Source organism: Lithobates pipiens, unplaced genomic scaffold, assembly GCF_037356315.1.
Source record: "Lithobates pipiens isolate NorthernLeopardFrog02 unplaced genomic scaffold, aLitPip1_a1.2 Scaffold_8, whole genome shotgun sequence".
Classification (NCBI taxonomy): domain Eukaryota; kingdom Metazoa; phylum Chordata; class Amphibia; order Anura; family Ranidae; genus Lithobates; species Lithobates pipiens.
In genome coordinates this window covers 59378500-59391794 of record NW_027507903.1, presented here as the reverse complement: position 1 = coordinate 59391794, position 13295 = coordinate 59378500, and the positions used below count along the sequence as shown (strand labels likewise).

General features: G+C 41.4%; 1 protein-coding gene across 7 annotated transcripts in view; it reads right to left on the bottom strand.

The window, feature by feature from the left end:
* GABPB1 (GA binding protein transcription factor subunit beta 1) overlaps positions 1 to 13295 on the bottom strand; it is a 77981-nt gene that overhangs the window by 17664 nt on the left and 47022 nt on the right. For all 7 annotated transcript variants that reach the window (XM_077472447.1, XM_077472446.1, XM_077472452.1 and 4 more), the window contains exons 4-6: positions 11086 to 11280; positions 10885 to 10996; positions 8442 to 8558 (exon numbers count right to left, since the gene is read on the bottom strand). In XM_077472447.1, the coding sequence (XP_077328573.1) occupies positions 8442 to 8558; positions 10885 to 10996; positions 11086 to 11280 (424 nt within the window). The remainder of the gene's footprint in view (positions 1 to 8441; positions 8559 to 10884; positions 10997 to 11085; positions 11281 to 13295) is intronic.

The following is a 13295-nucleotide window of genomic DNA, read 5'->3' as shown; positions in this document are numbered from 1 at the left end:
AAGGCTATTAAGGGCTTTTGAACTGCTTTCAGGTCTCTCGCATTGGAAGACAGGCAGGCTACCTGATAGTTCCAGACTCCCTAGGCTATCTAAAAAAATATATATATGCTGCTAACACATAAAAACACCCGTGCCACACCTCAGTGACTGAAGTAAATTAGTGCAATGAGAGCAGCTGCTGTTACACCTAGTGAATAGTAAGGTGACAGACAGCACTGGATAAATTCCGTGATTAACAGTGCTTGTTAAATAAAGTGACAACGTGCAGACAGTATGGAATACAGTACAATACAACTGGCCTTGCCTCCTATGCATCGGCGTCATCATTGGATGCCCTGCTCAGTGCAGTAACATGCCTGAGAATAGAGCAGATTCCCTCTTTCCATCTAGTTGGGGCTGGGGCTTGCTGGGTTCCGCAACAGATGTGCATGTCGCTGACGGAGCCAAAGCTTGTCGCCATTTACCGCCTCATTGGCAGAACTTGCGACATTGGTGAGGACCCCCCCCCCCCCCCCCTTACTGGGCATATTTAGCTGCTCGGGCTGGCCAGCTGACCATTTCACATGGGCCATTCACACAAACGGGATTTCAGGCATGCATACAGCCATAGAATCATACACAAGGTAATTGAGTTGCACTCATAACTACGCACAAACACTTTGGGTTCACTTCAGTTTCACAATTCACCACCATATGGTTTGTTTGGTTTTGGATTCATCTGTTGCTGTCATATGTATACACATTTTCCCTGGCTGTAGTCCCCTTGGCCAGTTCACTCCATATCACTGCAGTAATTACACACCATCCATCACTTCCACTCATTCACAGGCAGGAGGTTCATTCCATTAATAGTATATTCATTTCACATGGTTTCATCTCCATATCCTTGCAGAGCAGTTTCGACTGTTAAGCATACACCAGATTCACATGGTCACCGGGTCTTCACCCGGCTGCAGTATCTGGTCTGGATGGGATTGCTCATCTCACCCCCAGGGGAGATATCATCCCTGTCCCCTGCCTTCCCTTGGACATAGGCTGGGCGTCACTACTGGGCCACATTGTAAGTTAGACTTTTTTTGAGAGATTGTTCTCCATTTAAAGGGTATCCTATATTTATAGATATCACAGATTTACTTTCAGAGCATTTTACTCCTGAGTCGCATGAGCCATAAAACGTGCATCGAGCATACATCGAACTGATGCCCAGACAAGTTTGTCTCACTATGAGCAATTTCTTATGTTTATTGAACCATTGTGAATGGATGAGTGTTTCTATGTAACTGTACTGCCAATCATGTTGTATTTTATTTTGTATAATAACTGTATATTCATTCAAGTGTATCATAGTATATTGTGTTCTTTATCACAGATTGACACTTTCCATAACGTGATCTGTAATAAACAATTCAATGAATAATATGAATAAAGGTATCCATTCATGCCCCACACAAAGCCCCATTCCAAAGTCCCATTCCTTTATATTTTCCGTCATTCAACATATCAGGGATGGAGGCATGCCACTGTTATAACCAGGTTGTGTCAGGTCGCATTACTATAGTGGAAAAAACGGTTAATCCCTTATGCGTGATACAAACAGTAAAGCTGAAACAAAAGTGATTGTAATATAGTACATGTATCAAATAATGCAATCTGTATTCCTGCTGATCTAACAGGTACAGGTGTAAACTTGACTGCATACACCTCTCAATATTCAAAAGTTGCGTGGCACATTCCTTCCTACAGGTAAAGACAGACAAAGATGAGATATAGGTCCCTAGATGTCGTTGACCCTCTCTGTCTTACGACAGGAGTCAAAATGGGCTTATATGGTCATCATGACCAATTGTAGATTTCCAGCCGGGACTCCCGTCCACTCTAGCACTGTCGGACGGAGGGGACGGGAGTCCCGGCTGGAAATCTTTTTCCCCCCATCGGCCGATCTTTGTAGTACAGACTAAATCTTTACCAAAAGAGAAAATCTCCTGAGAAGGGGAGGGAGAAGAACTTGGTTTTTGACACTGTCTTCTCCCCAGGACTGCAGCCAGCTAGCCCTCCTGGCCTCATTAAGGCTGTAGACCTGGCCAAGAACCTTACTAATTTGGGGAAGCATCCGCTATATAAGCCACCACTTGAGTGTTGGTAGTGCCTCTACAATCTTCTTTGGGAGTGTCCGACTCCAGAAGAGTACTGAGCTGCTTCAGCCACAAATCAAGGGTACAAGCCACGCAAGTAGTGGCTAGGGCCGGTTTAAAGTTAATGGAGCAGGCTTACCACGCTTTCTTTAAGTATCCCTCAGCCTTCCTATCCATCAGCTTTTAGGGAACATGCATCTTCGAACGAAAGCTCTGATCTTTGAGACTTTTGAAAGGGAAGCGTAACCTGGCACACTTTTCCCACAGATTTGAATCTTCTTTCTTGAAGGGCAATTGTCTTGATTTTATTTATTTATTTTTAGGAAAGAAGACTTTTTTCTGTATCTTTCCAATCTTTGAGCACCGTTTCTTTAAAAGACGCAAGAACCGGAAAGGTTTTGGTCTGTTTCGATTGAAGGCCTGCGTATAAAAAAGGTCATGTACCGACAATTCTTTGTTTTCTGGCTCTTCTAGCTCCCGCATATCATATATAGCTTTCAAGAATTCCTCTGTCTCCTCTGAAGGAAACAGAAATCTCTGGATTTTGCTTGGCTTATCCACCTTGAGCTCCCCTTCCCTAGAAATCTGAGCTCTCTTCCAATTCCTCCAGTAGCCCCTGATCCTGGGTTACCCAATGCGTGAACAGGGGCTGTTGGCTTAGACTTTAAAGTCTGTTTCATTTCTATTTTCATTGAATACCGAAAGCTTTGAGAACAGGCCCCATTTCCCTGTTGATGAGATTATCAATACAATCTTGGCATACATTCTTCTTCCAACCAGAAGGCATTTTCTTGGTGCACACTGGGCACCTTTTTCTGGGTGTCTCTACCTTGCTGTCTTTCGGCTTAGGGACTTTGTCCTGAAATGAATCAGAGGACAGACCCCCCTCCACATTACTTCCACTTAAGCATGTACCATATATGCAACACTCGGTGGATAACACAATTCTAGTCTAAGAATTTTAAGTACCCACCACCAGAGCCTATCCTGTAATGCGAGACACTTGTCCACTAAGAAAAAAAAACAAAAAAAAACAAACACACACACACGCTACCACAGGCACCTGCTTCCATGCCCCTATTTTCTTACCTTAGGGCCAGATTCTAGTGATGGCCCCCGGTTCTTCCATGCTGCCACATACTGGAAGTCCTACACATGCCATCCTCTGTCCAGACCCCTTATTTAAGGTGGTGTGGAGGATCCGGGGCATGGATCTACACCACCATCCAGGATAGCGTGTATGCCATCCCCTCCTGACTGCAGTCCTGATCTTCAAACAGCTCTTTTCCCCCCACATTTGGGTGTACCAAGATGGCCGCCGGAAATGCATTTCCGGTGGCGGCATCACTTCCTGCCACAAGAGCATGAGTCCGACACCCAGGCGGCCACAAGCTTCACTGAATGAGGGAGAGGTTTCTCCCCCCTGTAGCGGTTTGATGAGATGAGGGGTGAACAAGCCAGCTGATGCCACACTACCTTCCTTGACGGGATCCAATGGGCCACCTCCACAACACCAGGGAGAAGTCCTTTACGTTTATCAAGACACCGGTTTTGAACTGGCTAAAGCCGTCGGCATTCGATGAGGATGAACGTGAATAGCACATCACTGAAGTTAGAGGAACTGCAGTCTGCTCACATAATTTGTCATAAAAACATCTTTGCCATTCTGAAGCTTCCATCCAACCACTTTGCATATTATTTTATATATACTGTGATTCTGTACTTGCCAAATATGCTGCAGAAAGCTCCCTCCAGAGAATACCTCTATTACTCCTTCTTAAGGTTTTTTTTTTTTTTTTTTTTTTTTAATACCCTCCTTCCACCCTGTAGTAACTACTGTAAAAAACTGCATGCATCAACTAAGACCAATATCTTGGAACACAGGGGTTCCCCATTTACTATACAACTGTAAGTTATGCACATTACTACCTCCCCTCCTGAGTCCATTTAGTGACTGCCTCCTTTCATCTATCCCCATTTTTTTTGTATTTTCAATTATTTTTGATTGTTCATTAGATCAAGCCCATATTTTATGGATATGATTTCAAGGGGCTTATTTACAATCCTGATCTGGGGTGATTTGAAATGATTCCTTAGTTTTAGTGCCCTACATACAATACTATGGTCATATTTGTGAGTATGCAACCTCTGTATTTCAATGTTTTTTTGATTATATTTACATTGTCTGCTTACGTGAATATACAATGTCATGTGCATAATCAACGTACTAACTGTAATATCAGGGTTTCCTGGATGAAGCAACGTAATGGCGAAATGCATTGAGCCCTATGATCATGGTCCTGCAATTTGGCCATTTGCTATATGAGGTTATAATCTGGTCTATATTTGCATCTTCTACTCTTAAGTGTTAAGGCCAAGCAGGACCGGTGCTCCTATTTAAGGATTAGCAATATGTATATATCTTGATTTTATTATATATATTTATATATGCAGGTTGTGTGGCGACTCTCGTTTGAGTTATTTTTCTTTTGCTTTAAATGTTCTAATTGGATGAGGTTCTATTTTGAGCACACTATGTCCCCAATGTTATATTGAAGGCGAGTATAGTAACAAGCCTCTGTGCACAAGTAGAAAAAAGGACCTGCAAAGCTTTTTGGGCAACCCAGTGTACAACGCATAGATGTGGTCCCTTTGTTTATAAAGCACCTGTAGGGGTGTTATTCTTAGAGTGGAGATATTTCAAGAAAAAGTTTCTTTCGCTCTCACACACAAAAAACATTTGCATTTTAATTATTTTCAATAATATAGAGTCCTTCAAGACTTGTCATTTTTACCCAAGGCATTCAAGATTAATATGTCCAAGTCTGTCATGTTCAAATGTCAATGATCTGGTTGTTTTTGGCTTTAATATTTTCAATGAGCCGGAACAAGAATGTAGGTTTGTACATACTTGTTCTAGGTCAGCAACTAAAAGTACAAAAGCCAAAAAAAAATAAAAAAATAAAAATAAAAGCCACAAGAACCAGACAATTGACATTTTTAATAAGAAAAATTCAGCAAAGGCAGGCTCCATATTTGACTCATTATCGCTTCCTTTAATAGAGGGTGGAGCAGAAACAGTAAAAAGCAGCAATTCACATTCAGATTAAATATTTTTAATGAGATTATTATTAGCACTTGAAGCAAAGAAGACCTAAAATGAACACTAATTTTTTTCTTTTTAAATGCAAAATTTACCAGTTTATTTTCATTAATCTTATGATGTGATATTATCTAATAAGTGTAAAGTTTATGTAAACCCCAACAATGAACTTCTTACTTGCTCCCTCTTTCAGTCAACTAGTAAACTATAGAGAAAAGGTTTTAGATCGTTTCCATAAGTGCAAAATAAATAGAGGTAATACTGACAGAAATCCAGTCTATTCTATGCACTTTGCAGTCTTATTTCAAACATGGTCATAAGGTAATTAGGAGGTTTTCTCCTAACACAATTCATGTGCTAGGATGACACACTACTCTATAAAATACAGTACAGTGAAGGGTTTTCATCCTAGGACAGGAAGTAGGTTACTGGCAGAAACATTAGATGAAAATAAATGGAAACAAAAGAAACATAAAAAAAAAATGCAAGTCAGTCACCACATCTAAGGACTTGGTAAGCTGCAATATTACATTTTTTTTTTTTTAAAGAACAAAAACAAACCACACACACACACACACACACACACACCTGAAAATGTATTTTACCAACCACTTGCTGACCGCCTACCACAGATATACTGCGTCAGGCCTGTTCTATTGCGCCAAACTACTTACCTGTATGTCAATTTTAATTCGTGCAACAGACACTGGGGGCGCCAATCGGCAGATCCGATGTCCGCCGGCAAACCGCAATCGCTCCCCAGAGGCGCAGAACGGTGATTGCGATTCTAACAGGGAAGAATATAGAGATCTTTTGTTCCTACTAAGCAGGAACACGGATCTCTCTCTTCATTCAGTCAGACCATCTGCCATACAGTTAGCAAGCACCAACTAGGGACACACTTAAGCCATTGATCTCCCCTGATGTTGACACCTTCCCTGCCAATGTCATTTGTACAGTAACAGTGCATATTTTAGCACTGATCACTGTAATAATGTCACTGGTTCCTCAAAAAAGTGTCAAAGTGTCAGTTAAGTGTCCGATTTGTCCACCGCAATCCCGCTAGAAATCTCTGCCATTACAGGTAAAATAAATAAAAATGCCATAAAAATATTCCATAGTTCGTAGACGCTACAACTTTTGCGCAAACCAATCACTATACATTTATTGGGATTTTTCTTACCAAACATATGTAGCAGAATATATATTGGCCTTAATTGATGAAGAAATTCGATTTTCTTTATTGGATATGTTTTATAGCAGAAAGTTAAATATCTATTTGTTGCTTTTTTTTTATATAACGCAAAAAATAAAAACCACAGAGGAAATCAAATACCACCAAAAGAAAGCTCTATTTGTAGTGCCGTATTGCAAAAAAAGGCCTGGTCATTAAGAGGGTAAAAACCTCCCAAGGCTGCAGTGGTTAACTGCTTCCCGCCCACCTCATGCAGATATACTGCAGCAGAAGGGCGCATACAGGCAGATTAACGTACCTGTACATTGCCCTTTAAGAGACGGCTTGCGGGCGCACCCACCGGGAGCTCTGTGAGTGTGATCGTGGATCCTGCGGACTCTATGTCCACAGGGATACGCTAATGTAAACAAGCATCTCCCCGTTCTGCCTAATGACACAGACACTGATCAATGTCGTGTCACACACAGCCCCTCCCCCCCACAGTTAGAATCACTCCCTAGGACACTTAACCCCTACAGCGCCACCTAGTCATTAACCCCTTCACTGCCAGTCACATTTGCACAGCAATCAATGCATTTTTAATTGTACTGATAGCTGTATGATAGCTGTGTGTGTGAATGGTTCCAAAATCGCTCCAAGTGTCCGCATAATGTCGCAGTCCTGATAAAAATTGCTGATCGCTGCCATTACTAGTAAAAAATAAATAAAATGCCATAAAACTATCCCAAATTTTGTAAACGCTATAACTTTTGCGCAAACCAAACGATTGCGTTTTTTTTTTACCAAAAATATGCAGAAGAAGAATACGTATCGGCCTAAACTGAGGGGAAAAAAAATGTTTTAATATATTTTTGGGGGATATTATAGCAAAAAGTAGAAATAATACGTCTTTTCAAAATGGTTGCTTTTTTTTTGTTTATGGCACAAAAAAAATAAATAAATAAATAAATAAACGCAGGAAGTGATCAAATAGCACCAAAAGAAAGCTATTTGGGGGGAAATAAGCATGTCAATTTTGTTTGGGAGCCACGTCACACGACAGTTAAAGTGATGCAGTGCAGAATCGCAAAAAAACACTCTAGTCTTTGGCAAGCCAAATAGTCCGGGACTTAAGTGGTTAAATAAATGAGAACTATATATATATATATATATATATATATATATATATATATATATATAAAAACACACGCTTTAGGCAAATACTTTGCTGTGTCTGTTACATCTAAATTTCAGAATGAAATACAGACAAGCAGTTTCTCCTGACTAACTGAAAGCCAACAGTCAAATTATGTTGCAATTATCTGAAACAAAGACTGGCTACTCAAACATCCACCGATGTTCTCTTTGATTTGGTTTATATTCCTAGCACACAGCAAGAAGCTTTTCGGTTACAGAGTAAATCTGAAGCCTTTACTTTGACTTTACTTTGACGTCACAGCTCGACTCTGAGATCAGATATATTCCTACTATGATTCAAGCTTTCATCTCTACAATTAATTGTGCCATTAGGTTTCAAAGACCATAATCCTTGCCATGAAGGGTCTTTCAATCTGCAAGCATGAAGCATAACTGCATTATATGGCAACTGTATTTTACTGCACAAGTTCAAAATGTATTGGACTAAAACAATATGAAAAGTGTACTGCTTTTTGTCAGGCAACATTTTAACTCTTATTATAACTACAGGATGAGTCAATATAAAGAAATACATGAATTTCAGAAGGAGAAGAGCTCTTGAACGCGATTTTAGGGCACTCAGACAAAGGCCCATAAACTCCCCTGCTGATAAACTGCTAAAAATGTCCATGTGTGCATGGACACATAGGGAGTTTAAGCGCAGTTAAAAAACTGCCCAAACTCACAAAAATGTGAGTTTAACAGCAGCAGTGTGCATGAGGCCTTATGTTTCACATGGTAAATATTCAATGGCTACAGACTACAGCTGTGTAGTGTGTAAGCGGTTTTTCAGGCAATAAAAAGGCAACTCGAAAGTGTTCAGAGAGATACACACCTGGTGTTTCTGAAGAATTAGATAACGGAGCAGATGCTTCTGCTAAAGCTGCCAATGTAGCCAGCACAGATGTTGACGAATTACTAAACTGTACTGTAGAGGCTATTCCATTCTCATCTGGAAAAGAAAAGAAAAAAAGTGCAGTCTGTAAGAGTAACAAGTTACAGGCATAAACCAAGTTAACGCATTTGCTTCCTTTCCCCTCTGCTGTCACATTTGGCACTTTTCTTGGGGGGGGGGGGGGGGGGGGGAATGCCAATGCAGTAACTGTCAAAACATTAGAGCATCAACAAGACAAAATATAGAAAGAGGCTTAATCTTTTTTTTTTTATATAGAAGTAGGTCCTCAAACTGCAGTATTGTTGGTAAGTCTAAGGTAGATGATTGTTCAATTTTAACAGCTTAGAAAAGGTTAATTTTAAACCATTTAATGGAATACCTGAGCCTACACACTTGCCATACATGTCACTCTCAAAAGGCCGTTTATTTTACATACTAATGACAATGCAATAGAAGTGAAAAACACTAGGCTGGGTGAAGATATCAGGGAGACTAAACTATATAACTCAAGGCTTGACAAATTTGTTTTTAATCTAGGAGCCAGCTAAAAACTTAGATTTCAGTTTTAACCACTTGCCTACTGGGCATTTTCACTCCCTTCCTCCCCAGGCCAATTTTCAGCTTTCAGCGCTCTCGCACTTTAAAATGACAATTGCACAGTCATGCAACACTGTTGAAAAACACAAAATACCTTTTTCTTCAATTCCCTTTTTGCAAAGAAGCCAATTTTTTCTTCTTCATGGATGTGCACTGATGAGGCTGCACTGATGTGTTCACTGATAGGGTGGCATTGATGGCCACTGATGATTAATGCCCCAATTAGCACTGTAAATGTTCCCTTTACACTGGCAGATAGCCGGTTATCGGCTTTCCATATGCTGCGACAACGCTGAGGAAAGTAAATGATGATAACCGGCATTTGTTTACTTGTGATCAGCTGTAATTGGACACAGCTGATCATGTGGTAAAGGGCCGCTGTGATTGGCCCTTTACCGCGATCTGTGAGAAGCTGTCATCCAAAGGAGGACCCCGGAGATGCGCAGGTGGTGTGGTGTTGGGGGGTTCTGGGAGGACATCAATAGACACCCTTCCAGAACTGAACTACCACAATGTAGCTGTCTTTTGGCAATGGCGCAGATGGCAAATGGGAGATGGATGTGGACTACTGACAAAAGCCCAGGAGCCAGGACGCAATGTCTAATTGCCCTGGCGAACTGCCGCCTAGGATTTGTCAAGCCGTGACATAACTGAAACATCAATATTGATTAGGACTGGTCCTTTAACAGAAAAGTGCTTCAACTGCTGAGTTGCATTATCTTAGTGCAGGAATGGTAACAATGTTACATGTGTGAAAGGACCAGAAAAAGCCCCACGGTCTTCCACAAAGAGGTTGTGCAGCAGTCAATTCATGGATTTTCAAAACGAAAAAATAAATAAATTAAAAAATGGAAAGTAAAACACTGGCATGTGAATTCTGGTTGTCGCTGCTGACCTATTAAAAAAAGTTATTTGGTTTTATGGTTGTCATACTAATCCAGTGATCCAATGACAAGCTTTCAGCTTTTCTGACCCAGGCCAAGCATGCAGTGCGTAAAGTCAAAGTGAAATAAGAACTCAGAATTATTAAAGGGGCTGTAAAGTGTGTGTGGTGTGTGTGTGTGTGTGTGTGTGGGGTGTGTGTGTGTGTGTGGGGGGTGTGTGTGTGTGTGTGTGTGTGGGGGTGTGTGTGTGTGTGGGGGGGGGGGGGGTGTGTGTTTTATTTAAAACAGGTTTATACTTGCCTCCTCTGTAGAGTAGCCCTAAACCTCCTCTTCTTGGATCTCTCAAGCACTCTTAGCTCCACCCCTCCAGCGAGTACCCCAGAGCCTCGCTGCCTGCATCTATTGACACAGACGGCAAGATTCTGCCTCACCCCCAGTGGCTTTGATTGACAGCAGCTGAAGCCAATGGCTCCCGCTGCCTCAGCAATGGCAGCGAGACCAGGACGTGAGGGGAGAGAAGAGCTGCAGACGTGCAGAGCGCTGGATCAAATGAGGGCTCATTTAAGCAGCAAGTCAGTTGATTTTATGTTTTTACAGTATGATAGATGCTGTAGAACGTTACTGGGTACAAATACCCCAGAGCCTGTTAGCAAAATATTTACAATATGGGTAAAGTAACTGCTAGCAGAAAACTACTAAATGACCATATATGACCGAGTACAGTTCGATATATATGGAAAAAAAAAAAACCTATAAATTTTATATATTAAAAAAAAAAAAAAAAAAAAAAAAAAAAAAACACAGAAACAATGCACCGGATTATGGATTATGAAGCTCGCTGACACTGTATTCAGAAATCTGCAATTTGTAATATGCATTCTAAAATCAAGCAATTTTCTCACCTGTTAAATTTACCACACCTCCAGGTCCAATGAAAAACTGTGGTGTAGCCGTGTGTATCGTTACAGTTTCTGGGCTTTCAGGATTTGTGTTAATTTGGTTTTGCATTGCAATCTAAGTCAAAAAAGAAAATACAGACTTCTGTTAAAGAAAATATTTAAGGTAAAAGAACAAAAACCATACTAAAAACTACTGAAAAATACCTGTAGTATTTCTGCAATATCCTCATTGCCATTGTCCGCAGAGATATCAAATGCTGTTTTACAGAACTTGCTCTGACTATGAACATCTGCTCCATATTTTACCAAAAGCTCTACAACTTCCTGATGGTTGTGTTCCGTTGCCCAGTGAAGAGCTGTCATCTTCAGCATGTCTTTGGCATTGATGTCAGCACCGTGCTACAAATACAAAATCTGTTACTACAGAGGACACACTTTGGCTGCATGCAGAGATGCACATTACAGAGCACTATGAGCAATTAAATTTAGCCGGCCCTACCTGATATTGGCTATTAAAACAAAAGTAAACCTTTAAAAATTCAAAAGCATACACTTCTATTTTTACAAATTATGGCAGTATTCACTTACCCTTTAGGGCCCTTTCACACAGGCAAACCAATCGGGTCCACCTGTCAGCTTTTCAGGCGGACGCAGTCGCACTATCCATTGCCCTCTATGGAGCGGCGGGTGCCACCACCGACATACGATCCAATCCTGTCTGCCATCTGTTCCCTGATCAAATAGCAGTTGGGTGTAAACAGACAGGTGGTCAGTTTACATCTGACCACCTATAGAGGAAAGCAGGCGGTGGCTGCTTTGCGTAAGTGGAGTAGACACGGACCAGCCATCCGCCTGATCAGAGGGGAGCAGCGGACAGACTCAAGCAAAGCTTGCCCCATGTGAAAGGGGCCTTAGTCTTCTTCAGTGATTTTAAACCATTAACTCTCGCTGCCAGCGACATTTTTGCAGACATTACAAAGAAAAAAAAATTTTAGACTTGAAGAAAAAAAAAAACATTATATATATATATATTTTATATTATATATACACACACACACTAAAATACATTTTAGGGCACGCAAACAAACTATATTACACAATTATTGCATAAAGTACAATTCATGTGGTTGCGCAAAGCAAATAGATATTAAACATGTAAAGCCTTGACCCAACCAGGGCGACGCTTAGTGTTGGTAGTGGCACGGCGTAGATTCTTCCAGGCTGAGCGCTGGTCTCCGGTCCAGCCTCTCTGGGCGAATCCCAGCTTGCCTCACTTTCATTCTATACCAGATCCTCAGGTGTGGGCGAGATTTGGCATCAAGACACTGAGGGATATTATGTTTATGGAAGTTTTACTGAGATTCTCCCAATTAACTCGGACTTACAATTTACCTGGCTGGATGTACTTCCGCTATACTCAACTTAGACATGCTGCTAGTGCCCAATTTCCTACACCACCACACCTTCAACTAGACCCGGTGGAGGATCTCTTGTCTTGTAGGGACCTGTTAAAACCCCTATCCGCTCTATATAATACTTTGCTTCCCGATGACTCCAGTAAAATGGATAGGCTCTGGGAACTATGGGGGACAGATATACCAGCCCTGGAAAGGAAGGACTGGGAGGATTGCTTGGAGCGGGGCCCCAAGCTGGTTGTCTCCGCAGGAAAAGAGCTCATACAAACCAAATGTCTTCACAGAGTTTATTTCACCCCGGTACACTTGTCCAGAATGTATCCTGACAGAGACCCGCAATGCCCATGGTGTTGGATGACTCTGCGCACTTTTATACACATGTTCTGGACGTGCCCTGCTCTAGCATCCTTTTGGTCAAAGATATTTGAGCAACTTAATGTCCGACTTGAGCTCTCTGTTCCCATGACGCCCCAGCTGGCTCTGCTGGGTGTCATGGGTGAGCAGAGGTCTCACCATAGTAAATTGTGGATCTCATATCTTCTGTTCTACGCCAAAAAATAAATATTATGTAGGTGGACCTCCTCTGATCCCCCCCCCTCTGTGTCCTCCTGGACAAACAAAATCAATGCTGCCTTACCTCTCTACAAATTGACGTATTATTAGTTGTAGATGTCCCTGGAAATATGAAAAAATATGGTCATGGACAACATGCTAATTTTCTGGTTGTGACTACTGTGGTCCCTCCCCGCCCCCCCCCCCCCCCCCCCATCCCCACTTCCCTTCTTACCCCCTCCATATCCCCCGTCTCTCATAAGATCCAAAATGACCAGGATCATTCTTCCCTCTTTCTTTCCTTTGGTTATATTTCCACTTGAGCCGATATGTTGGTTATACTGCTGACCTACCGTTGTGTGCATTTCATGTCTTGCATTAATTTGATATAACATGCAATGTTGCATGACAAATATCTGTATTGCAGATATAATGTACTGTACTATA